Genomic DNA, 27,257 nt, shown 5'->3' on the forward strand with positions numbered 1-27,257 from the left:
TAGTATAGGAGGCTGAACAAACAGTCAAACCTAAAGTAGTATAGGGAGGCTGAACAAACAGTCAAACCTAAAGTAGTAGGGGAGGCTGAACAAACAGTAAAAAAGGACACGCACATCTATACCTATATAGGCTGGGTGCTGGATCAAAATAAAGTAATGAATGAAGAAATGAAAAAATCTGCACACCAATTGATGCTCCCAAAATATCTTCACTGAATGGTAACGTTTCGGGCCCTTCCTGTGTGTGTGTGTGTGTGTGTGTGTGTGTGTGTGTGTGTGTGTGTGTGTGTGTGTGTGTGTGTGTGTGCGTGCGTGCGTGTGTGTGTAAAATTGTGTCACCGCTCACCAGCTTTAGAATCTGGTTTATAAATACCATGTGTATTAGTCTGAGTGGAATACAAGAGCACAGATGCAAAACATGCAGGTTTTTGAGATAGCTTTTTCTTCAGAATCACATGCATGGCTGTGAATTAACCATGAGGACAACACCAAAACTATATTAATGTAATATAACTATATTATTATAATATAACATAATATAAATGATCAATGTGTATGATATTGCTACTTTTAACATTACTTCAATAAAGGAATATAATATTTTGTAGTGCACTGAGATCCCTATGTAGCTAGCTGTACATTGTACACATTTAGCCAAAAAATAAAGTGTATATCTGATTATCACCACTTTTACATTTGTATACAATTCGTTTTTCTTCATGAAAGTTTATTCAAATGTTGAGTGAATTTCAGAAACCTTGGGCAGTTGAAACCTGTTCAATTTCCATTGTATAAATCGAAGTCAGTGAGAAAATCATCCCTGTTTAATACATCATCTGGGGCCCTATTTAGTCATTTGTATACTGTGCCCAGGGCCAAGGTCAAGTGTCTAGATTCTAGAAGAGTGTTTGTCTGTAGTGTACACAGTAACATCCCAGTCCATGAGTACACTTTTTAAAGTTAAAGTGATGAAAATATTTGTTTGTTAGAGTAAAAGGTGGAATGACACGTTGCAAAGACACTAAACCACCACAGAATTAAGAAAAATATCATTCTTATTATCAAATAATTACAAAGAAACAAAACAAAACACAAATACAAGATACAAATCACGGTTCTGGTGTAGTCACCTCACAATAGAATGTACAATCCTTGAATGAATATTTTATATCTGCATTAGAGCACTAAAACACAATTGTCTGAAATGGTACAACAATCAAAGAAAACTTCAATGGGAATGGATTGGTATATTCTTTGACTGAATCTCTTTAAAATAGAGAACATGTTGCATACTATGGGTCCAACAAATAAAAGAAAGAATACATGAAAAATTAGGGAGAGATAGAGAGAGAAAGAAAGAGAGTCGGAACAACGTGTGTGTGTGTGTGTGTGTGTGTGTGTGTGTGTGTGTGTGTGTGTGTGTGTGTGTGTGTGTGTGTGTGTGTGTGTGTGTGTGTGTGTGTGTGTGTGCACGTGCGTGTGTGTGTGTGTGTGTGTGTGTGTGCGCACACGTGTTTGCGTGCGTGCAGTCGTGCACAATGTACATCTTGCCAAAGTTTTGCTGTTTGCAGTCATCAAATATACTATTCACAGTGACAGCTAAACTTGCTTTGGCAACCAACTTCTTTCTATTACCCCCAGTTCCCATTCCTCCTAATGTTTTAAGTAGCAGTATTCAAAAACACTCCCTGAACAAGCATAATTATGCTGTAGATTAAATTCAATCTGACAGATGTTCTACCTATCTACACCTAAAAGCATATTGTTGCTGTTGGACAGATCATACTAGTGTACTGTGTCACACAAAGTAACAAAACTAGCTGATCTACAAGCACAAAGAGAAGGAGGTAAAGTGTGTCTGTGAGTTCCATATAGAACCAGCTCGTGACTAAATAATGATACATTGTGATCCATTGGAACACAGTTTCTTTTTTTCATTTCCGGAAAAATAACAGTTTGACAAGATTTCCGCCAATATGTCCCTTTTTATGCATTGTGCATGTTTTATCACACAAGTCCAGTAGGATTAGGGTTGTTGTGGTATTTTGAATCCTGTTGCCACTTGCCAGTTCCATAAGTTCAATGTTCAGATGTTAAAAACGCAACATGCAGTCCTCCAAGTTGGTCCTCCAATGTTAGCGACAGTGATTTACCCCCATTCCGTCCAATAGTCTTTTTTCCAGTGTACGGCTCTATCCCAGCCGGCCAACCTTGTCATTCCTCTGGGAATGCCTGGTACAGCTGGCACAGCAGAAACTGTTGTAATAGTGGTTGGAGCAGAGACGGGCATACACTATCAATTCACAGTTGGCAAGCTCAGGCTGGTCCACGCATTCTGGCGGCACGTCTATAACTAGATAAGACATAGGAGAGGAAACCTGTGTTATTTTAGGTCGAGAAAATAACAGGTTGAGATGGATTTTCATCGATAGGTTTGAGGTTGTGATGGATTTTTATCAATAGGTTTACAGTCTTTAGTATAATGTCAGATTTTACACACATCGAGATGATCAGAGGGTAAATAATTACACTTTTTATTTCACCTTGCTGAGTGTCTTTGTGGACCTTGACTTCAGCCGTGGCACTGACAGAGTAGATTCCAGTGTATGCGTTACAGGTATAGGTACCCTCGTCCACCGGCTGCACATTGTTCAAGATCAGACTCCCGTCTGACGACATCAGAACATTCCGACCGTCTGGACGCACTGGAACACCATTTCTATGGTGACACAGGAAGAAGCCATGACCCAGTTCAGGCTAACTGGTCTTCTGATATTGTTAGTGGTTCAAGAGGTTTTTTTTCCTCCTTTGATAAATCTCCGTGAGATGGTAAATGGTAGAGGCATGACATTGAGTGGAAGTTGTGTGCATTACCTCAATTGGCCTGACACCATAATTAAAGTTCATAACTAGTCTATCTGTGGGTCAATATTAGACAGAGCTTATAAAAACTGACATCTTGTTGAGTTTTAACCCATTCTGAACGGGCACACATTTTGGTGTTGGCATCATATTATGCTTTAGCTATTGAACAATAGCAGATCTACAAGCTCATAGCGCGCCACCGAGTGGCGCGCTACGAGCTTGTAGGTCTGCTATTTTTGAAAAATCGAAGAACGACTGACATTTTTTAAATCTGATCTCAGGTCAGAATGGGTTAATAATGAAACTGTCCGGATGTAATAGACATTTTTTTAATCTGATCTCAGGTCAGAATGGGTTAAAGATATTTACCAATTAACTTCAAAAAGGCATGGCACGGCCAGATAGGCCAATAGACTAAAGTAAACATCCGTTGGGCTACTTTTCACAAAATGTGCAATTTTTTTTGTCTGGATTAAGACATGAGAAACAGTTCAGTCCTGTTCGGTCTAGCAGGATAAACTTAGGACATTGATGTATTGAATACCTGGACCATCCCACGTTGACATTTTCTCCTGACACCACACAGGGGAGCACGGCATTGCTGCCCTGAGACACCTGGATGTTGTTAGGAGCTGTGGTGATCCTCAGTTCTGCTACAGAATGATACCAGGTCAAGATGAACAGCATTATTATCAACTTGATAAATGAATGTAAATACTGTACAGAGGAGATATCCAAAGGAGGACTGACTTGAAACCATGTATTTAGACATTGAGGTGAGGTCTGAAGGTGGAAGTACTTTCCAAATGTTGTGATATGCACCTTGACTATCCATTGTTTCATCTGGTCAAATACACTAACTTAATGTTTTGTAATAATGTTATTTGATCTCAATCTGTATGGTAAGAGTACATTAATACAATATAAGTAGCACACATAGAGGTTGGAGGTGGTGGTCTCCCTATTGTTACATTGAGAAATGTAGACCCTGCTGTTGGGGAATAGGACACCTATTGGTTTACAATGTCACAATCTGTTTACAATCTGGAAAAAATGTCAAAAGACCTGTCTGGGAGCATCATTGTCACAAACTAAAAAATAAATAATCAACTTTGTTTTGAGCGCTTTACTCATTTCAGCTAGTCAGCAGATGGTGCTGATGGTGCCATCAGTATACCTTGGACTCTGAGCTGTAGCTGCCTCTGCTCCAACTGGTGGTGGGTAGAGGCAGTGCAGGTATAGACCCCTGAGTCATCAGACTTGAGCTGGGTAATGGTCAGGGTGCCATCTGTATGCTGTGTGTGCCTGCGATGAACAGTCAGACAGTCAAACAAGACTCATGTTGACAGTGGTTCTCAAAGTGGGGTCTACTGTGGGGAATGGGAACCACTCCGTGACCAAATGCATACCAAACAGGGGGTCCTTGAAATTAAAAAAGTGTGAGAACCACTCATCTAGAACAGTGGTTTTCAACCCTTTTCATATCAAGGTCCGTTATTTATTCGGCATTTGAGCCACTCAGACCACTGGTTGAAAACCACTTTTCTAGAACATGACAAGTGGTTTGGAAAAGATTGAGAAAATGAGTATTGAACACTATAATGCAAGCTACATCAGTCAATGTTACCTGGATGAGCTGAGGGCCTGTCCGTCTCTGGTCCAGTGAATGTTCACAGAGGCGAGGGCTGAGGCAGGCAGGATGCTGCAGGGCAGGGTGGCGGTTTGTCCTGCTCGTATCTCCAGCAGAGAAGATCCTGATCGCTCTATGCTGAACCTCAGGGAGTATCGATTCACAGGTATAGGATTTAGTTTTTGTTTATGTGTGCATGTCCCGTTCACCATGTTTGGACCTGCACACACGAGCACATACCATACAGTAATAAAATAGTATTCATAATATTGAACCTGTTGTCCACAATTCACTTCTGCACATGGATGTTCCTAATATAAGGTGAGGGGAAATTACTTCTCTTTCATTTGACTCATTCTATTAGGATCAATGAGTGCACTGGGAGCAATTAGGGGTTCAGTCCATGTCTTGCTCAGGGACACCTCTACACAAAGCCTGGACATGGACTACCTTCTGAGCCACTGGCGCCCCCTAATGGATATACAGTATACTGTACAGTAGAGATTAAAGATGGTGCTTACTTGGAAGATGGTCCATCACCTGGCAGCGGTGGAGTTGGGACAAATGGAGGTTCTGTGTCGCCCGCCCGCCCGCCCGCCCACACGCACGCACGCACGCACGCACGCACACGCACGCACGCACACACACACACACACACACACACACACACACACACACACACACACACACACACACACACACACACACACACACACACACACACACACACACACACACACACACACACACACTTTAGAAGCTTTACAAGATGTGCATGTTGTGATACACTATGACAGACTTTTCACAGTATTAGTTTAGATTTATACAGCATAGGTTACACATGATTTTGGATTGACCCTTCAAATTATTGCAAAAACGTACAGTATTTTAGTTGCTACAGTCAATCTTTTCTAGAGAAACCAGATAACCAAAACCAATTTCAATTTGACTATTCACAGTTTGAATGGGCAATCATTCTGATGTCAAAAAACATATATGCATGTACATATATACACACACAAATACATACACATACACATACACACATTATTGTTTGCATTCACTGTGTTGTATACTATTATACTAGAGGGGTGCTATATTACCTGAGACACCTAAGTATATGTAGCGGTGGTCTCTAGTCTGTTCACGAGTAGCTACACACAGGAACCAACCTGAATCTGACTTCATGAGAGGACCAACTAACAAAGAGCCATTAGGCTGCTGGTGATGCCTGGGAAGAATATGAAAAATCACACCTGTGTGAAGTGAGGGGCGCTCTTATCATCATACATCATCATACACCACATTTCGTGCTCAGCTAATCAAATCATCACTACGTGGTACACACAAACACACAAAGCTGGGCATCAAAAAGGGAAGTGAATTTAAAAAATCACACAAGTGAGCGGCGCTAATATATTAAAGTCTAACTCATGTTGATTAGGTGATGTAATGGTGATATAAAACGCCCCTCAAAACAATTCAAGATACATTAAAAAAGAATCAGAATGAGTTTAAATCAATTGGTCTTATCTAAATGCCTCTTCAAATGAATCCATGAGCGGCTGTGTGATTTCACTAACCTGCTAGTGGAGAGAGGAACACCATCCATTCTCCACTCCACTATAATGGTGGAGGAAGGAGGTGGAGTGACTCTGCAGGGCAGAACCACTGTCTGGCCCACCAGAGCTTCTACTGTGGAGGGGTCCGTCTTATCGATGCTCACTCCTCCTAGGGTCAAACTGAAGGAAAGTAATGGGGTGCGAGACAGAGACAGGAAAGGAAGGAAGGGAGGAAGGAAGGAAGGAAGGAAGGAAGGAAGGAAGGAAGGAAGGAAGGAAGGAAGGAAGGAAGGAAGGAAGGAAGGAAGGAAGGACGGACGGAAAGAAAGAAAGAAAGAAAGAAAGAAAGAAAGAAAGAAAGAAAGAAAGAAGTCACTTTATGCTCTACTCTTGGTACTAGTGCTAGTGATGATCACCAAAGCAGGCATAAAGATCAGCCATAGTCTGGCTTTCAGTAGAGGGCTGAGAAAGAGAGACAGCCTTGGGCTGTATGAAGAACATGCACTGACAGTACAACCCACCCAGAGAAAAGGAAATTCACATACTCAATCTACCTCCAAGTGTTAAGCTAAGGGTGGTCTACGGGAACACTAGGAAACTGTTTGGACAATGTAGATATGGAACCTTCCCAGTAGCATGAAAGACAATAGGAACTAAGAACAAATATTTGATTACAATAACAGGTTCCTCATGTAATCAATGCAATAATTCCCAGGGATATTTTCCTGCAATACTGCCAATTGAGGCTGCCCAAAAAGTTGTCCTATACCACATCTACTAAAATGAAGTGCAATGTGTTGTCATAGGAAAGGAACTAGCATGGAACAGGACATAATAAAGGTGTGAACGTGGAGTTTAGTGACTACAGACAAACTAGAACGAATGGAGCATCACAGCAGATCCTTTTATTTGTTTAGTCGGATGACATCAAAAGGTGACAACAATACAAGACACAGAACTGGTGCCTGACACAGCAGTGAGGTAGCAGGCACCAGAAGACGGACACAACCGTAAGGTGTGAGCTACGAGAAGACAGCAGAGAGTCCCAGAAACAATGCAGAAGTGTCCATTTAAGGTCGCTGTGAAGTCCTCGACTTCTCCTGAGATTTTAAACAGGAGGTGAAGCATTGGCTGCTCAGGTACAGTAGGCATGAGCGAGAGAGAGCTAGGCGAGAGTCTGTGGCGCATTGGGTAGTGTATAGCGACAGTGTAGCAAGTGGTGTATTTCTCAAAGCAAAGTACAAGCCTGAGCAAGCAAGGTTTTATAATAATCATCCAAAAAATGTGCATCTAACTAAGAACATGTATGCATAGTACTGTATGTGTATATTATTACACTACAAAAGATTGTGTGGGTGGGTGAGTGCATACGGTTTGTCTTTGGATCGTGTGAGTTTGGGCTCCTTTCGGCACACCCTGGACCTGCTCAGACTTCGGGCGAGGCCAGGACCGAAAAACGGCAGGTTCCTTCAGATGGAGTATGATGGCAGCTGGCCAGAGCGGGAGGCCACTGGCAGCAGGAAGGTTACGGGGGTTGGGTTGGGGTAGAGATGACTAGGCTTCGATCCCAAAGTCCAGATAGTATCTTACCTGGCTGCTGGACCCGTGTGCTGCACAGCAGGAAAGGAGGCGGGCCTACGGGCATGCATCCTGATCCTAGCCCGGTGGGCGTGGGTGGCGGCACTGGAGCCCTGCCGTCCGCTGGGGTTTGAGCCGCCTTGTGTGGTGAAAACCCTGCTCATGTCACGGCCAGCAGCGGGCTGCACGGCTGTGGACCCTCCAGCAGTGGATCCTTCTGCTCTAGACCCAGTAGCTGTGGTTCTTCCACTTGTGGCTCTCCCAGAGCCTCCAGAACCCCTGGAAGTGGCCCCTCCACCGGTAGCGACAGGTCCCGGGACCTGTTGGCCCGGTCTGCCTGGCTGGCACGCCCTATGGCACTCGGCGCGAGTCATGAAGTTGTTGTTGTTGCCATGGCAACCCCCGTACCAGAAGTGGACACACTTGGCAGTGATGACGTCATAATGGTAACGGGTTGTCCAGCCAGAGCAGGAACCGGCAGCACGGGGCAGGGAGCAGGTAGTGCGCTCAACTGCGGGACAAGAACAAGACAAATTCAATCAAATCTCTGCATCTTAACTGAATCATTAAACATTTTGTCAACTCTTTTTTTGCATACATGCGTAGAACAAGAGCAGGGCAGAGGCAGTTATTTACAGTACACACTACACAGATTGTGACTTTGGCTTCACAGAGAGACAGCATACAAAACAGAAAGCAGCACAACAAAGACAAAATAACAGAACCTTTAGTTAGTATAGTAAATATAATAATAAGTAATAATAATTCAATTCTAGGACAACTGGTACAAACCAATGATATCTAGCACCAGCTCTCTTATTTTGCATGCATCTTGCAAAACCTATGGTTATTGCACCATACGATTACACATTGTTGTAACTTCGAGCCAAGCAAGACTAAAGGAAAACAGGGACCAAAGTTTGCATGTGAACTGAACTATAGCCTGAGGAAATACATGAGGGTTTAGCACCATGCAATCTCTTCAACTAATTTGGGTATCCACAATAAAATAAAAATACTGTCCCAAATGTAATCTTAGGTTGCATAAACTCACTGTTATAGAAATTACACAGTACAGTACCACAGCTCCAAGTGTCACAACATAAAATGAGAATACCCATAGATCGCCAGGCAAAGTGTATAAAGCAATATCCCTGCCCTCAACAACCACCCCTGGGTGAGGCACTTAAACCAGAGTTATGCTTTGATGACAGTGTACGACCATTGCTCAACAAAACCAATGCATTTTCAACACTGATCTACAATAACTTAAATATGGCCGCCTACCTGTAGCAACTTCCAGTGACTTATCCAGGGTTTTTTTTTAGATCTGTGATCTTTAAGATTTCCTTTGGGCATTTAATGCTTTATTCAGCAGGTCAGTGTAGAGAGACAAGAAACCAGGGGAAGGGAGACGTGCGAGACAAGACAAGGGTCGGTCACCAACTGCCCCATCCACCATACATGTGGTACATGTGCACTAGCCACCTACTACATTGTGACGGTGTATATCCATGTCTTGCCAGTGTTCACTGCATTCTCATTGATACGCCTTTGCACAAATATCCTTATAGTTATGCTTATGTATTTCTGCTTTAATTTGATTGTGCCAGTGAGAAAGAGACAGAAAAAAGCAGGGGAATGACACACGGCAAACCGTCCGGCCAGCCGGAATTAGAGAAGGAATTTTGCGCCCACGTGGTAAGCACCCTAACTATTCGGCTGTGCGTGTTTTCTTGTGCTCAGTAAGAGTGACTCCAATTTGAAATCTTACTGTGGTTGGGGGGGTCTGGGCAACCCTCTCCATTGGCACCTCCAGCAGGGGTGGTCCGGTCGAAACAGCAGCCGTAGGTGGTGGTGCGACACTCCACTCCGTTCTCAGTGGGAAGGGACGGAGCGGCCTGAGGGAATGTCAGAGACAGAGGAGAGGGTGGTGATGAGAGCCAGCCATCATAAGAGTCCTACAGAGTCCTAGCCCTATATTTGTTACTGTTCTATTGATGCACCTTGTTCTACAGCTGCATCTGCTGCTATACCTATACTGCACATACCTGCTATTATATATGCTACTATATAAGTTATACAGTATGTAACTAGACCATGAGAAAATCTGATTATTTGACCAGTTTCTATGTCTAGTCTTCCTCCCTTTCCTGAAAACTACAAATGATGGATATTCATCTTGAAAAAAGTGTAATAATAATCACCCATTTCCATACACCTGTAAACCTGTGATATGACAATAAAGCTGATATGGTATTTAATCTGTACTAGTGTACATTTACATGTACATGACATTATACTTCCATATGTCCCTCATCAACAAGGTTTGCTTACAGTGGGGACCCTGTACTCCTGACAGCCCTCCATGTTGAGACCCTGGGCAGTGGTCAGGCCATCTTGACAGCAGCCATATCTAAACACACAGTAGAGAAGGAAGCAGACTAAATTTACTTAATCTAACCATGGTGTCAGGTTCAACACAAACTTTGTCAAAGAGACCAGCATCAGAATAGAAACAAAATTCCAAACAATGATCAACAACAAGATAGGCCTACACAACAAGTAAATCACAACCATTCACAAGCAATGTAAAAAAAGAACACCAGTGTTCCTTTATAGATATAAGCAATGAAAACAGTTTGTACTAGACAGAGCCACAACATTTCTTGGCTTGGCCGCCGAGTAGTAATTATCGTGTTCCATACATTACATAACAGGAAAGAATTCCCTGGTTATGGAGGTGGTCACTTGAGCATAAAAAACCTCACACCCGTGAGAGACACTCTGTCTACAACAGACCCCATATTTTTCTCAATATGTCCCTCTCTGGGAGCCACAGAGTAATGAGGGGTTAGGTTAGGGTTCGAAAGCTTGGTACCTGGTGTTTGCGCAGGAGGGCAGGGCAGGAACATGAGGAGCAGGGCCGGGGACTGGGCTCTGTGAGCAGCCCTGTCCCGTTGGGCCCCTGGCAGCGGTGTGTCCGTCGAGGCAGCATCCATAATAGGACTGGCTGCAGTGGAGAATAGGGGCGGAGCTGTGAGGGTCGTAGACTGTGTTGCTTTCGGTTGGATCTGCTGTCTCTGGCCTGCGGCCTGAAAGGGAAGGCATGCAGGAATAAGCAGGTTGAATTCACACACTAAACACAGTCAGTGTCAGCTGTCAATAACGTAAAGTTATTTTTTTCTTTTGTATGCTATGCTATGCATGCGTCTGTCTGTCTGTGAATATCCTCTTTCTTTCTTTCTTTCTCTCTCTCTCTCTCTCTCTCTCTCTCTCTCTCTCTCTCTCTCTCTCTCTCTCTCTCTCTCTCTCTCTCACACACACACACACACACACCATGCATATTTCCGTATTTACAGCTGTACATTAGGGACACAGAGCCCACACTGTGTGATGGCCTCACTTAACGACATGTTCAGCCACCTCCCTCCCTCCCTTTTAGATGTCCTCTCCATTTTATTAAACTATCTCATTAGGGGAAAGAATGATGAGAGAATATTGGGACACAAAGCAGAACGAGACCACCACTACAGTGTCAAAATGCAAGCAAAGAGGCTGACATAGCACGCAACAAAAACTTGCAACCTCTCAATTCCTGGCCACTGGTGCATTACGATGCTGGAGAGCGCCCAGTACATGCCAGAAACACCAGAGCACTGCCCGGCACTCACTATCACACTCCAGTGCCTCGCAGATATTTTAATCAGGCTGACAATGACCACGGCCCCCCTGAAAACATGCCAATCAGCCTTGGATAATTAGTGCTAGGGACAGTGGGCTGGGTGAGGACAGGGGACCAGTTGGGAGGGACAGCGGTGCCATAAGGAGGGCCTGCCAATGATTCAAAAGAGATCGTTTTGGTTACAAACTAAACGTAGTGCTTTAGGTAGACTATTATTAAGTAGAATATTTGTATAATTATAATAGCATGCATGGCATAGATTCTTCGCACGGTTATATTCTAGACCAAGGAAGTGTCATGTCATGAGGATTAATGAATACACAGCCATCTGAGTTGGAATACAACCATTCTCTCAATCTGATAAGGTTTACAGTATAATGGTGTGTTCTAAGGCCTTTAATTAGAGTCTTGTTACAAGACGAAAATCCTAGAAGATGAAAGAGGCATAGATCCACACACCAATGCAACTAGACACAACTCCTTGCAACAAAACAGTTTTAAGGACACTCCACAGTCCACACCAATGCAACTCCTTGCAACATGCAACTACTCAGAACCGTTTGGTTGCAAGGAGTTGCATGGCGAATCATTGGTGTGGTTTGGGCTTAAGGAAATAAGGCTATCAAGTCCAGTGATGTATTTTCAATATCTTCTCAAAACACCTTTATAGACTTTCTTTTACTACATGATTGGTCTGTTTTGCTGCTTTTATTATGTTTCAAGGACTCTCATATCCATTTATGCAATTTTTTTGTTTTCTGTGCACATTTGTATCATTATATGTGCTTTTTTATTTTTCTTGCATTCTCATATGCTTTTATATTTCTTTCATATTTGTAATCCTTCCTATATTATGTTTCTCGCTCAATTTTCATATTGCCTTTCATATTTACAGTAATACTGTGTGAAGTGCTTTGTAGCGCTTTTAAAAGTGCTGTATGAATAAAGTGTATTATTATAATAAAATAATAATAAATCTGATGCTGAGATCAAAGGCCAACCTGTCGCACGGTCTGGAACGTAGGCCTGGAATCCTGTCTGCGTGTTGTCATGGCCTCTTGGGTCCTGCATGCTAGGCACCACTGGACACAAAGTACACATGCAAAAATTAGTCAAATAGGTCAGCCTTTTAAATACCTTGCAGCAGGTTCACAGTGAGGGCCACCACAGTAGAGTTCACTGAATTTCTGTGCAATTGAATTAAGTTAACACCCCGATCGCCTGGGGTTATTTAATACATTAAATCATAGTGCCCGGCGTTTTATAGTAGCGGAGCACTTTTACCGACGGACCGGATGTTATCCTGGCTGTGGCTGTAGCAGCTAGATGTAGCCAAACGACAACAATGGTAGGTATGATTAAATCTACCGCGACTAGCGCCGGGACCACGGTGGGCCGTCTAATACATGATCTTTGCTTAGAATTAGACGTTATGATTTAGATCGAGAGTTATTAACGTTTTAAGATTTTTGGCTAAACAGGGGGGGAACATATTCGATGACGTCCCACTGTTGTGCAACATCGATTGTTGCGCAACAGGCGCTCCCAGGCTGTGGAGAGATGCGATCGGTTTTGATATCAATAACCGCCGTCTTTTTGATCAATCTTCGTCCTGGGTGTTACTAATTGAAAGGACGGTGAACTTCGTCCTGGGCGATCGGGGTGTTAAGTAAAGTTCACTTCACTTCGGTTTAATGCAGAGTTCAGGGTTAGCCAAACACCCAAAAGGAAAGCTATAGAATCTCAAAGGGATTATTCCCGTTTGATCTTATCCTAAATGATTCCATGTCTCCTCACCCTGTGGGCTGTGGCAGGACTGGGTGTTACAGCTCTCCACTGTAGAGGGTTTGGGGTTGGCGTTGCACAGTTCCACTGGATACAGGTTCCTGTCTCTATCTGAGCAGAACACCTGACGCTCCCGAAGACCAGAGGCACAGCTCTTAGAGCACTGTGCAGAAAGATGGAGGGAAAATCATCACTGATGGAGGCTGGTTAGCTGAAATGCCTGTTTCAATCTAAGGCATAATATAAACAAAACGGTTTCTGAGTGCTACCTTCCTCTTTGAGTTTGAGAAAATCATCAGTAAATCTGTCAATAATTATTTATATTATATCCAGCTATATGTATCAATATCTATAATGTGTGTCTATATCATGTACTTTGTGTGGGTTTATCGTTGTCTCTTCACAGATGTGTATTGCACACTTGCACAGTATAATATTCACTCACCAAACCCCAATCTCCAACTTGCCAGCTGATTTGAGGTGGGCAGGGAGTCATCTCGCATGGCTGGATTGAAGCCGGGCGAAATAAGCTGCTGCAAGAAGTCTCCTCCAGTTTCATTCCCCCGGGACCAATACAGGTAACCTCCCTGGTCTGCTCCCCTGTTCCGCAGGTCACTGAGCACTGCACAGGTTAAATTACACTTAATGCCAGTGATTCTTAAACTTTTGCATGTCAAGGACCCCTGAGGGTCCCTGGACCCCACTTTGAGAACCACTGCTTAATACAACACAGCCTTGCGGGTTACATTTGTCACTATTCCTCTTGGATTTTACAGTGCAGTTGTACACGGTTCATTGGAAGGGTTCATTGTATGCAGGATAAGCTGAAATCAGAACACATTGACTCACCACAGTCCACCTTGCGACCCGGTACTCAAAACATTTCTGCATGTTGCAGGTCTGCAGAGTGGGAGGAGCCTGTGAATAGGCAGCGCAAATGGCGTCCTCCACCACACGGGGTCCCGAGGTGTCATGGGAGGCACACTGAACGCTGCGCAGCTGGGAGCCTCCGCCACACGTCACAGAGCAGGTGTTCCACTCGCCAGTTTGCCAGCTGGGATGAATGACCACCATGAAGTGGAAGTTAGGTGACAGATCAAACATGGCATTGGCAAAATGTTGAGTTTCATTCCAAGATTTGATGTTAAAATCCTGCTAATTTAGTGCCGAAGATTGTACAAATCGATTTGGAGTTAAATTAAAGGTAGCGTAAGTGATGCAACTAAAATATTTGTGGAAAGGTTAAAGCTCTACACAGAATATTAACCATTGCTATACACTTTGTTCAATAACAGTCTCTATTTAATAAACAGAAAATACATTTTCAAGTGGGTTTCACCCAAGAAGCCCTTTTATTTACCCGTTAATCAGCATCAATTTTATATTGTTATTGATACTGAATGTTTAAATTTGTCTGCACATTTCTGTGTCATCCTTTCCAATTTCACATGTTTATCCAGTATCCAGTAAATTGGTATCTATCCTCTATGAGTTATTTTCCAAAGAAAATAATGAATGTGACATTACAACCGTTTGTTGTAACAAACAGTTGTAACATGCAACCCACTGTGCCCAACTAGACATGTGTTCTCAAGCAAGTTACAACATTCACCCATCCAAGTAGCCAAGTAGCCAGCTGAGTAGCAGATGGTTTGTATTCCTGGTTAGTAACATACACTATTTTCTAGAAGAAACACATATTGTAGAACAGACAACAATAACAACAAATAAGGACAAACAAGTTCCAACTATTACAAATTAAATACTAATATACTAATATATTATACATCATATCACAAGGATGTGTGTGAAGAGAACGATCTGAGATAATTTTTAAACCACATCTTTAAGCTGGGGACTAATAATGCCTGATTTATATAGTTGCATACCGGTGTCTGTCTACAAGCTTACAACGCATATAAGTGCGTTGTAAGCTTGTAGATCGGCTATTTTTTTGTGTGCAACACCTGCACGAAACTAAGTATAACTCAGGCTTATGGGTGTAGTGATCTCAACTCGAGGTTCAAAGGCGTCTCAGATTTCTGAGCAGCCGCTGCATCAAAGTGGAGGACCAGGAAATACCACAGAGTCACTGGAGCCCCGGCTATTTACTACCAGGCCTCTCTGATGGTGGTGGTGCCTCCTTTCATGGCTGCCACACTTCACTGCCAAGATTAGAACTATAAAATGATTAACTTGATTGTTTTTGCTAGATGCTGTGATTATGGGTATTATACATGATTGTAACGATTATAATGATTAGCAGAACAAAACTATTTCATTGCTTTTTCTGGTCTTACAGTACATCAATGTCAGTGCCAATTCTAGAGAGTTAAATTACAATACACTATTGCCGTATATGAGTCTATGAAATCACTTGTAACTGGCTTTTTATTCAACCCGGTGCTTCTTTAATGTGGATCTACTTAGGACCAGTGGTTGCCCAACAACCACTTTGTCTTTTCCGTACAACTTTTCCCCCAAACATGCTGTCATCTCCACATGCAGCACCCATCACACAGCACTCTGGTATGTACACATCCCATCTCCTTTTGTACATTTTGATTAACAAAATAATAGTTCAGCCATAATTTACCTTGAGATCTCCCATCCTTGTAATGGCTGTAACAAGAGGTCATAACAACACAGCTCAAGGCCCCTAGGCTACATAACCCTTAACCCACAAACACCTCATGTGTGCAGTTAACATTGACAACTACATTAATGGACACAGACAAGAGCACTTTATAGACTTGACTGGTTTGCAAAAGCAGTCAGACAGCAGCCCAGCTCAGTGATCAGAGGACGGGGCCAGAGGTTAGAGGTGAAAAGTCGGGGAAACCTTTGAGGCAACTGGTGTCAAGTGGCCCCTTTCTGACTCAGGGAAGATGTCTTAAGTGTGTCTAACATAAAACGAGGGCATCAAAACAGTTTAAAGAGGGATCTCTGAGCTGGACAGTTGTCCCAAGCGGTTGTTCTCCTGACCCCAATGTGGAAGAACAGACTCTCATGCTAAAACACAGACACTAACTGCTAAAGTCAAACACATCCGAGGAGGAAGACTATGTGCAACTTTGAGCTAAAGTTATTGACTTAGATATTGACTGATTTCAGAAATTGATCAACAACATGCATGCCCTTGAGTAGCTCAGCTTCCAATAATAGAAGACTATAATAGAAGGCATGAATGTATGAATATAAAGAGCATGCATGCTCCAAAGTTTCCCTGAGTAAAACCAGGTTCAATTATCAATTATTATTAGCTTAATAAATGACATGGTTTCATAGATCTCCCCCTGTGTTTGAGGTGACACACAATTTCACTAAGACTACACAAACCCTGTGTTACCTGAATATATAAGTTCTGGGTCTTTCTGAGGGCCTCCACAACTGTGGTGGATACAGGTACGCCATCCTTTTTAGACAGTCACAACACGCCAACAAAGGTGAGAACTACACTGAGCAACATCTACCTTAGAACACATGCAAACACAAGAACACATTTTAATGTATTGTGTTTTGGATGTATTGATTGTACTATGCATGTATATTGTAACCTTGGCTACATTGGAAATGAGGACTTGCAATCAATTGTACTTCCAAGTATAAATAAAGGTGTTGTAGAATCCCGAAAACTTAATTTGATACACTTTAACTACACAAGTCTGGGTTTCCACCCAAACAATAGCAGTCAGAACAGTGAGTGAGTGATTATGTGTTTTTGTCACACATGTTAAACACATGTTGTCACACAACTTTTACAATTTGACACATTATATAAAAGACTGGGTGTTAAATTTACTTCCAATGGTTTTCATTTCCCTTACAGCTGCTGAACAAAGATGAACCAGGTCTCCACATCATGTGTTTAGAAAACCCACTCCTAATCAACTCATGATCTGTGAAGGACTTCCTGTCTCACCTTTGAGTTGTTGGGCACAGATGAGGGTTGCAGGTGCGGTTGTTGGCGGGTCGTGGCAGAGCAGCACAGAGGTAGTCAGGGTAGGCCTCATTATCAATGGCACAGAACACCAGGCGAGACTGGTAGCCTGATGGAGGACAGGCAGAGGTTTGAGTCAGTAAAACAAGGAAGAGGCCAGGTTGTAATTTCAGTTGACGGAACACTATATTATACAAACCGTAAATAACAGTGCATAAATGTTATATCCTCTAATGGACACATTATAATGTGTTATAATCACATTATAATCACATGTAAATTAAATTATAATAAACTTTTTAGAAACGAGCTAGCATTTTAGAGCAAAACAGTCATTGGAGTATCTTTTGTGTGTGCTACTGTGAGTCATTTAATGTTTTCTTGTCAGCCAACGTTTCCTCCACAACTCTGACCTGATCCACACTCCTTGCTGCAGGCAGTCCAGGAGCCAAAGCTCCAGTAGTATCCCTGTCTCGAGCGTCCAACAGGCAGGTAGTATTCATACTCCACACCCTCGTTAGGCTCCTGGCTGATCAGCTAACAGGACAGAGACATGTCATCAGTCATCACACTCTGGTATATTGAATTGTTTTGGGTCATCGCCATATAGGTATCACTCACTATAACAGGTTTTTAATTACCGGTAATATGATATCATGCAGGTAAGTGTTGGCAGATGTTGAACCAAATATCTTTCTTTCAGTGACAGTTATAGTTAGTTCAATTCAATTACATAGTATTGATACAGGTCACAATTAGAGAACAGAACTGCACTGAGTGCACTCACAGTGTGAAGTCCTTTATAATAACTGCATGTTTATGAAGAATTATGAAGATAATAAAACAAGACAAATAAAATAACAGCAGGGTAAAAGCGGGCATTCAAAACACACAGTCATACATGTCTTACCTCAATGACAAGGGGTTCGGTGGTGGGACCACGACCAATGATGGTCTCAGGGGTGTTGTCACCCTCAGGGCCACGCTGGTAGTACAGCATTGTGCCAGCGACAGGTGTGGCCCGTGAAAACTCAATTACCCAGTGACCATTCAGGTAGTACTCGCCACGCAGATTCTTGATAGCTAAAGAGACATTGTCATTAGATTAACTAATGTCTAATCTTTCTGGTATGCAGTAGAACTATACGGTAATTTTATAATCACATGTGTTTTGTATAATAAACAGTTGCTCTCAAGGGGAGGTCCCTCTACAGACCAGAGAATTGAATCATTCTCTCATAATGTGTTATGTTGTCAGGTCTTGCAAGGACTCACCCAGGTAGTTGCGTGTGGGAACCGTTTCCCTGATGCTAATGGAGGTGGCTCCAACAGGGATGATGAACACCTGGTTGTAGCCTGGGATATAGAAGAGATCATTTTTAGGTGTTTCATAAAACAGTCCAAATCGATCTTCTAATAGTCTAGCTGTGAGTCAAGTTTGTAATAATGGTAATAATAATAATAATAATAATAAATATTGTTCAATTTTGGTAGTTCAGTGCAAAGCAATTAATCTACCAGAAATTATAGATAAGAACAGAAAAAGAGAAAAAATAGTCATGTCTGTGTAGTGTGTACCTGTAGGCAGCGTACGCAGGGAGAAAGTGTTCTTGACAAGAGAACAAGATTGGCCATTGCCCCCACACTGCAGGCAGGGGTCCTCCTGCTGGTTTGACTCCAACATGTTGTCACATCCCAGACGCTGAGGTCAAGGAAACGGGAGAACAAGCATTAAGAGGAAGGCTTAAAAGGGTGGAAATATTACCAAATCTTACCAAAAGGCTATCTAAGGTGGTAGACAGGCAAACATGTGTAAACACAAACACAATAAGAATTGGTAAGTGCAAAGACAATATTTGCTATGCAATGCATTCAAAAGGCAGACAAGCAAGATTAGGATCCAGGCCTGTATAAATCTGGATTTAGAAAGGTTTTATTTGTGAGCATGGATGATCTGGGGAAATGGAATGTGTTTTGATTTGGAGCAATCTGAAAACTAGGTAACAAAAAACATGACACCGGAGGTTAAGGTATTTTCTAACAAAGGTTACGAGGATTCAAGAAAAAATATAAATTGTCATTTGGACTGTAGCCAGACAAAACATTGCTGAAAACAACATTATGTTGGAGTTTAAATGACTGAGGCATTGAAAACTACAAAAGGTTTGCTGCGATAATTATGTGAGAACTGAATGTGTTTGGCCAATGGAAAAGAGCTTGATTTTGATATGCCACACACTTTTATCCTGCTGGTAAATCCTATTCACTGGGTTTATTCTGGTTAATACTAGTGTATTATTTGACAATTCATGAAAGGAATTCAAGCACTGCTGTGTACAAAGACAAAATAATTGAATCATGTGTATCTCGACTCCATGACAGGTCAAATTTTGAGCCCCCTTGACTTGCATTATAGGAATAAAGTTTAAATATATATTTTGTTAAATATGTGAAAACAAATGGTCAAGCGGTTTGTAAGATTAGCTCTGAACAGAAACACAACCAAAAGCACACACACACACACACACACACACACACACACACACACACACACACACACACACACACACACACACACACACACACACACACACACATACACACACAGGGCTAATCCACTTCCGGTCGAGTGAAAATGTGGCTTTTCAAAATAAGAGCTCAACTGGAAAAAATGCTGGCGTGAATTAGGTCCTAGTTTTTCAATAAATGATAGCAGTAAATGGATATTGTCCCCATCCAGTCCCATGTAAATATCACATGTCAGCCCGTCCACAGTATCTCATCTGTATCTCATCCCACGTGCCTACCTTGCAGACGCCATCCACACAGACATCCTTCCGTCCAGGATGGCAGGGTGTACCATCGGCCACAGCGCTGCGGTGGCGGTAGAAGAAGTTTTCTCCTCTGGGTATGCAGTTAAGCTCACATGGGTTGTCAGCTGTAAGGGTTAGAGACATATCTTCATTTATTTTGAATTCTCAAATAATCAATCGCCCAAATACATTGTTAGGTTGGCCCAATAAGCAGCTGGAAATCAGCACAGAGTCAGGAGGTAAAGTGTAACCATATAGAGCGCCGAAGTCCTGACGTAACTCGCTCATCCCGACGATTCCCCTGGTTCACGGAAGTAGTTTCTCTATGGAGAATAACATGGGGTGATCTTAATATCGTCTACTATAAGCGTTGTGGTCCAAAAATAAACAAGCTGTCTCGGCGTTATTGTCAGGGAGGTGTCTCTGTATCGTTTGCAACAGTCAGTCACTCATATATGATACAGTCTGCTTCTAGCGAAAATCTAACTAATTCAGCAGCAGTAACATTAGCGTTTTCTCTCAGTCAGTTGATTCTTCATATCCATGTGAGTGAAGCGGCCGGGATGACATGTTTATTTTTCAAACACAGTTCTTATATGAATCAATCTAAAACTCCTCCTATGGTGATTTCAATGCAACTAAACAAATACATGAACCTGGGGACTGACGCCCTCTACTGAAAGTGACGTCAGACTTCGGTGCTCTTTGCTTTATTCACCAACGTTTTACAGGAATTTGAAAATGGCATCAGCAGCAAAAATGGCATAGTGGCAGCAGGCAGCACCACCATGTCCTATCACTAACTAAAAACTGAGTGCTTCTTTTTGTTTAATGGCAGTTGGCATCCAGCTTTTTGGTGCATTACCGCCACCTTCTGATCCAAAGTATGGATCAAACAAAAATCTTACTGATAAAACATAACTACACACTATTGCAAAAAAAAAACATAATTATAACAATATACACTAGATATATTGGACTTGCCCATCATGACGAAACATTTCTTTGTTTCCCCAGGTGCCAGCGCAAACATTAAACGCCATTAACAATAAAGAGACAATATGACGTAATGAGGCACATTATGACGTAAGTTTTCCCTTCATTGTCAATGGCGTTTACAAAACAAACATTGAACTAAAGACAAACATTAAACTATATTGGCTTGATTTTACTTGAATTTGACTGACTTTAGACACCGACTGAATTGGCCCCTGACCACTTCTGTGAGGTGCAAACTAAATACACACCCACCAACGTCCGAGAAACCTGCTATTATTGGACTATCACTGGCATAATGTATTTTCCACTTTAAAAATCTATTGACTGTGGAGTGTCATTTTGGGCCCATTTCGACAGGCGCCGTCTTTAAGGAGAGCTGGTTTTCTCTGCGGAGAGAGTTCAGCACCACGGACAGTGGCTAGTCCGTGGCCGTCTGATTGAACCCGTTCGGCGTTCGTACCTGTTCACCTGCTTAATCAAGTGATGGCATCTGTGTCTGATTAGGAAGCGCTGACACATGGGTTCAGCCTTGGGCTATACAAGTTGAAGCGCTCCTCGCAAAGATACACTCACTCTCCTGGGAGAGGTTAAACACTCCACCTTTGTCAGATGTTATGGTTTTCTGACTTTTTTTATGGAATGTTAGCCCTCTCTTTCAGGCAACATATAGGACATCACCTCTACAAATCCTTTCTTTACTGGAAACCTCCCGAACGAGGAATAACTTTGTACTTTGGATGCCTTACCCTCTTTGTTTTTTGTTTGTTTTTTAACTTAACTTTTTATCCCACGATTTTGTAACCCATTTTTCACCCCTGTGTCAATTATCTAATGTGATCCTGGGCTCTACACACCCTCCGCCAACCTAGTCCCCATATATGAGGGACATGGGGAGAGCAACGGACATGAACTCATGCTTTCTTCATGCCTGAGTGTCCAAGTTGCTCCTTTACACCTGACAGGGGGAGTTCCTTTCCCCTCCATCAGGCGCCCCGGCTGGCCAGGGGGAGGCAGTTTAGTGACCAGGATTACTGCATGTTTTTGTGAGGGTACCTACAGTACCCTAGGGGAGAACATGGAAACTCCACACAGAAAGGCCCTTTCGCCAACCCCGCCTCGGGTATGGGCACTGATGACGCGGAGGAGGAAACACGCCGCCAGCACCCACAGCGTTCCGAGTGGGAATCGAACCCAGGACCTTCTAGCTGTGAGGCGACAGCACTACCAACTGTGCCACTGTGCCCCTTACCCTCTTTGTTAATTTCCCTTAAAATAAAATACTTTATTGTACACAATAAAATGGACTGTGCTTATTGGCATAGGTCAGCGCTTACCTGACCTACACAGTAAACAAACAGTACTATAAACCACACAACCTATAAGTGCCTGCGTGGAGTATGTACGTATATGAATTCCGGTTTATACTCCGACCCATACTCAGAATTATCAGTCCCATTCCCTCCTGTTTAGTTACTCACCTCCATAGTATGGGAGCCACTTGTAGCGTTTTCCCTGGAAGTCAGTTCCATCAAACTGGGAGCACTGCTCTTCTCTGAAATCTCTAGATCCCTCTGGACAGTCCTGTGTGGAAACAAACACATAATGGAGGCGCAAAAAACCACTGAAGAGGGTAGTTTAAGTCTTTATGATGACATCATTGATTGATTGATTGATTGAATACTTTGTTAACAGTTTTCATGGACAAGCACAGGGTTGCACAATACAGTACAAGGTCTGCTAAAATGATTTATCCAAGAAATCCTACTGATTTATCCAAGAAAGCCTACGGCTTGTTTCCATTGGTGTCCTTTTGTACTCAATACATCAAAACATTGATTTCACGATAGACAAATATACAATACCATGCTAAAACATCATATAAACGAGTAGAAAACAAAAATAATAATTAATTAATAATGAATTAATTCATTGGTGAATTAATAATTATTGAGTCATGTTATTCACCTGGATGTTGCAGGAGCGGTATGACTTCTCTGGTCCCACACAGTTGTGACCTCCATCAGTCCTATTATGAGAATGACAATTAACAATTGCACATTCCACTCAGCCTGCTGATACAAAAACTAAAACATGTCAAAACAGTCATTACACCAGTGGTTCTCTATTTAGGCCACAGCCCCCCATAACAAATGGACCCACCCTTACCCATTTGGTTCCATTATACTGTTCAGAATTGCAGACATGTTGTACAGTAAGGCTGCATTTGTTTTTTTAAACATAATGCATTTAACTGTTTTTAACTGTAATAAAGTGTCTTTTGTACTAAGTAATAAATGTATGTGGCCAGACTGCGTGTTACGCCTTTTGCACCAACAAATCATAGTAATATCATTCACATTGATGTACATGGCATGTATAATCAGATTAGTAAGTAACTTTGTGTTGAAATAGGCTGTGAAACAGAGCGGTGCACTCATCATGCTGAGCTCTACTGTAGTGCTTTTGCAAATGTTACACTTCAGAGCAATAGTTAACTTTTATTATTGAATCGAGTGCATGTGTAATGAAAAGGTTTCTAAATATATCAGATATTCTCCATTGGTAAGTGACAAGTGTGTGTTTCCTATTGTATTTGTAAGAACGAATGACAGCGATGGAGGACCCATGATTTGCAAAATTGTCCTAGAATTCATTGCATTAAACTGGAGCTCAAGGTGAGAAATCACTGCTTTGTTTTCCGCTGGAGGTAGGCAATGCGCATTATCTGTGTTTAACTCATGTAAAGCATGCATCTGCCAAATGATCTTCTAGTTGCTGCATTATTAACATGTAAAGCTCTATCTAAAGCTCTAATGACAGGATGCACAGGTGCGTCTTATGACTAATCAGCCAGACAAAACTAAACACAGACCAGACCAGGCTCCATTCCCACTCTCATTCTTACTCAGGTTTATCGGAAAATAACCTCAGTTCCTGAGTGAGTGAGTGACTAACTGAATGACTAATTGGGCATGTCAGAAACAGTGCCAGCTGGAATACTGTAGTGTAGTGGGATCATATTTATAGGATTGTTTACGAGGATTACAAGGATTAAGGACTTTTATCTTCCCTAATGTTTAATAAATGGTATTTTCATAATATTAGGCCTTCAAATTAATAAACACACTTCCAGACACCTCAAATAAAAGTGAACTATGCCACAATACAGTGCTTCTTAAAAATGAGTATGAGTATTGTGTATGTAAATGTCATTTAGGTAATATATTGTAATAATATACACTGAGGCAAATGGCGATATGGCTCAACTATGCACAACAATAGGTTGTCCTTGTTCTTAAGTTGTGCTGTCGGAAAGAACGCATACTGTATCGCCTCCAAGTACATACCAAGTTCTGAACTATCAGACGAACTGTGCTTGAGCATGTTTGCAGTCCCTCCTTCCAGTGGAAATAACCCATATTCTCATAACATATGATTAAGAGGCACATTGTCACACTTTATTTCAAAATAGAAGTAGTTAGTCCAAAGTACTAAGATAGTGGATTGATTTCAATTGTTTTTTTGTATATGGCTGTTATAACTAGGTTTAGATTTTCTCAAAATCTTAAAGGTATGGCAACAGATAAGGCACTTTGGTCAACTCTGTTGTTTTTAAATGTGCACTATAAAATAAAGTTGGATTAAAATATATGTACATAGTCATACTATAGTCCATATCGATATCAGTTGCGGAATTACCTGCTCAAAATGTATACAATATATTTATGTTTATGAGACTGTGTGTGTGTGTGTGTGTGTGTGTGTGTGTGTGTGTGTGTGTGTGTGTGTGTGTGTGTGTGTGTGTGCGTGCGTGCGTGCGTGCGTGTGTGTGTGTGTGTGAGTGGCTTTGGAGGAGTTATTACATCTTGGGGAAGAGTGGTGCAGAGGAGAGGTTCACAATTTTCTGCCTCATAAATGCATATCACTTCATGCAATTGCAAGAGGGAACATGCCACCTGGATTCCAGCAATATGATTTATGAACAGAGCGCTTACTATTTGAGCTGGCACAGGACAACCTGGTCTTCACTCTATCCTATTTATTTTTTAGATGCTCTGGAATGTCAAGGCAATTAAGGCAAACATAACACTGCCGGGTTATATTGAACATGTCATATACTATAGCGTGTGATAAAGAAATACATAGAACATCAGATTTTGGTTCAACAATTCCTTCACAGCCTTTGCCTTTAAGATTTCTAACCTGTCCAAACCAAACCTTCAACCCATCCCCTTTAGTAGTCAACGCCCAGCTCAGATGAGTCCTTTTCATGCTAAACAACCACTCCCAGTAATCAGTTCTGGATGTAAGACAAGCCCACTTCCTGTGAACCTTTTCACTGCCAAGAACACACACAATCTACTTCTGAACCTCTCAATTAGCTGCATTCTTCGAAGATGTCTGTGTACTCATGAACCTCACAATAGCACATGCGTGCGTGCGCACGCGCGCGTGCGTGCGTGCGTGCATGGCATATTTGAGTGTTCACATGCCTGTGGATGAGCTTTGGCACGTGCGTTTCAACGTGTAAGTAGGCCTACATGAATAGTATACAGTATACATGGGGTTATGAGCATGAATATACAGTATATATATGGGGATATAAGTACATGAATATAGTACAGTACATGGGGATATCAAAGCAGAAGTAAACAAACATTGTCTTACCTCACAGTGACGCAGCGCCTTGTCCTCACAGTCACACCACTGCCACAGCTTCGACTGCACTCTCCATATGGACCCCACGCCTCCCAGTAGTCTCCATTGGGTACCTGATAGACAAATATTTTAGAGTTAAATAAAAAGAGATTACACTTCAAGCTCCAACATATTCTAAGAACAAACACTAATGACTAATAAGGGTGAGCCAGCTGTATTATGTTTTGTGCAGGGGTCATCGCCATGCTAGCTTACGGGTCCATTTGGTTCGATTTGTGAAAATAAAACATTGGGGAACCACTAGTGTACTAGTTGGACTCCTAATGTCTTGTCTTGTCTTGTAGCAAATAAGTGTCATACATATTTTGAAGAAAACCTGCACTCTTGGCATTCAGTAATTGGGTCTTATGATCAAAATAAGAACATTATGATTATAATGATGTGTAAAACAGAAAATCTAAAATTTGCCATGGACAAGATCAAGTCTTTGCCACAGACACAAATTGACTCAAAATGGACCGGGAAAGGGTTAAGGTTAACTCATTTTAACCTTGACAGAAAGAAAGCAAGTGAGTAAAATGACAGAGAGAGGGAGAGACTTAGTGAAAGAAAAACAAAGAAAGAGAGGGAGAGGTACATCTTTACATCATCAGCCAAGAATCCACTACACAGTCAAATCCTCAGTGTTGATTTAACTGAGAGTGTACAATACATTTGTACACTCTCAAGAGTTACAAATAGATCAATTAACACTGAGAACTTTACTACTGTGTACCTGGGGTTTTTGAGTTCTGTACACATTTTCCCAGCATCCATGTACTGTACTCTGATGCATTCATTCAGACTGAAGGGATATTTACCATAAGAGCTGGAACCAAGAACAGCTGAAGGACAGCCAGAGGCGCCAGCATCTTCATTGTTCACTGGAAAGAAACGAAACAGCAACAGTTAGTCATGATGACTAATATACTGTATACCCGAGGCGGGGGTTGGCGATAGGGCCTTTCTGTGTGGAGTTTGCATGTTCTCCCCGTGTCCCCTAGGGTAGATACCCTCACAAAAACATGCCGTAATCCTGGTCTCTACCTCCCCCTGGCCAGCCGGGGCGCCTGATGGAGGGGAAAGGAACTGGTCGGAATAACGTGTCCCTTCCACGCGCTATGTCCGGCCAGGGAAATTCCCCTCTGTCAGGTGAAAAGAAGCAGCTTGGACTCCTCATGCATAGAAGGGGGCATGAGGTCAGTCCGCTGCACCCCCAGGTTGGCAGAGGAAGTGTAGCGCCCAGGATTACATTAGATAATTGGCACTGGGTGAAAAAGAAAAACTGGGTTACAAACTGGGTTTTAAAAAAAAGAAGAAAAAAAAAGATGACTAATATAGGTTCTTATACATTAGGCAACCTTTCAGAATGCATGCCAGGACAACAACTCTGTTGACAGGAATCAAAGGGACACCCGGGGGCAAAAATATGACATTACCCCATTTTCCAAGTGCAATCCAAAATCCTGAGTATTCATTTAACCACATGATACCTAGTGTCACTATTCTGGTGTGGACATTTAGCAAAAATAGCCAATTTTGTGAAATTGTAGATCGGCCATTTAAGCAAAGACATTTAGTGTAGAAAAATGAGTTGGTCCCCTGGACTGAGAGTCCTGGGGACCCCTTTCAATGAAGTAGGCCTATATAGGTTTTTTGTGAGGAAGGGTAGATTTATTCTTTAGAATTCTGTTATGCTTTA

The 27,257-nt window shown here is 42.1% G+C and overlaps 2 protein-coding genes across 2 annotated transcripts; both read right to left on the bottom strand.

Moving 5' to 3' along the window:
• Window positions 1–1,979: 1,979 nt before the first annotated feature.
• LOC310877992 (papilin-like) lies at window positions 1,980–6,242 on the bottom strand. The gene is made up of 8 exons (XM_083792032.1): window positions 6,079–6,242; window positions 5,668–5,726; window positions 5,017–5,068; window positions 4,493–4,639; window positions 4,043–4,170; window positions 3,410–3,518; window positions 2,544–2,719; window positions 1,980–2,353 (listed from the first exon to the last, which is right to left on the bottom strand). Exons 1-8 carry the CDS (start codon window positions 6,105–6,107, stop codon window positions 2,193–2,195), a joined length of 861 nt encoding a protein of 286 aa, XP_083648158.1. The 5' UTR covers window positions 6,108–6,242; the 3' UTR covers window positions 1,980–2,192.
• A 700-nt stretch (window positions 6,243–6,942) lies between these two features.
• Window positions 6,943–26,446, bottom strand: LOC310877990 (papilin-like). Its single transcript, XM_083792030.1, has 18 exons — window positions 26,377–26,446; window positions 25,526–25,629; window positions 22,823–22,883; window positions 22,336–22,438; window positions 19,853–19,983; window positions 18,624–18,747; window positions 18,321–18,401; window positions 17,956–18,128; window positions 17,459–17,582; window positions 17,028–17,154; window positions 13,955–14,159; window positions 13,551–13,727; window positions 13,118–13,268; window positions 12,322–12,402; window positions 10,517–10,730; window positions 9,973–10,051; window positions 9,410–9,536; window positions 6,943–8,146 (listed from the first exon to the last, which is right to left on the bottom strand). The coding sequence occupies exons 1-18, from the start codon at window positions 26,431–26,433 to the stop codon at window positions 7,644–7,646; spliced, it is 2,622 nt and encodes an 873-aa protein (XP_083648156.1). The 5' UTR covers window positions 26,434–26,446; the 3' UTR covers window positions 6,943–7,643.
• Between the last annotated feature and the right edge of the window lie 811 nt (window positions 26,447–27,257).

This window comes from Protomyctophum parallelum (genome assembly GCF_964188405.1).
Source record: "Protomyctophum parallelum genome assembly, chromosome: 20".
Taxonomy (NCBI): domain Eukaryota; kingdom Metazoa; phylum Chordata; class Actinopteri; order Myctophiformes; family Myctophidae; genus Protomyctophum; species Protomyctophum parallelum.

Coding starts and splice junctions, on each gene's coding strand:
- LOC310877992 (XM_083792032.1), bottom strand. CDS start 6,107: ATGGATGGTGTTCCTCTCTCCACTAGCAG. Junction 5,069..5,667: donor TCTCATGAAGTCAGATTCAG/GTTGGTTCCTGT, acceptor CGGGCGACACAG/AACCTCCATTTGTCCCAACT. Junction 2,720..3,409: donor GTCAACGTGGGATGGTCCAG/GTATTCAATACA, acceptor GTGTCACCATAG/AAATGGTGTTCCAGTGCGTC.
- LOC310877990 (XM_083792030.1), bottom strand. CDS start 26,433: ATGAAGATGCTGGCGCCTCTGGCTGTCCTTCAGCTGTTCTTGGTTCCA. Junction 18,748..19,852: donor GTGTGGATGGCGTCTGCAAG/GTAGGCACGTGG, acceptor CCTTGACCTCAG/CGTCTGGGATGTGACAACAT. Junction 18,402..18,623: donor CCTGCGTACGCTGCCTACAG/GTACACACTACA, acceptor TCTATATCCCAG/GCTACAACCAGGTGTTCATC.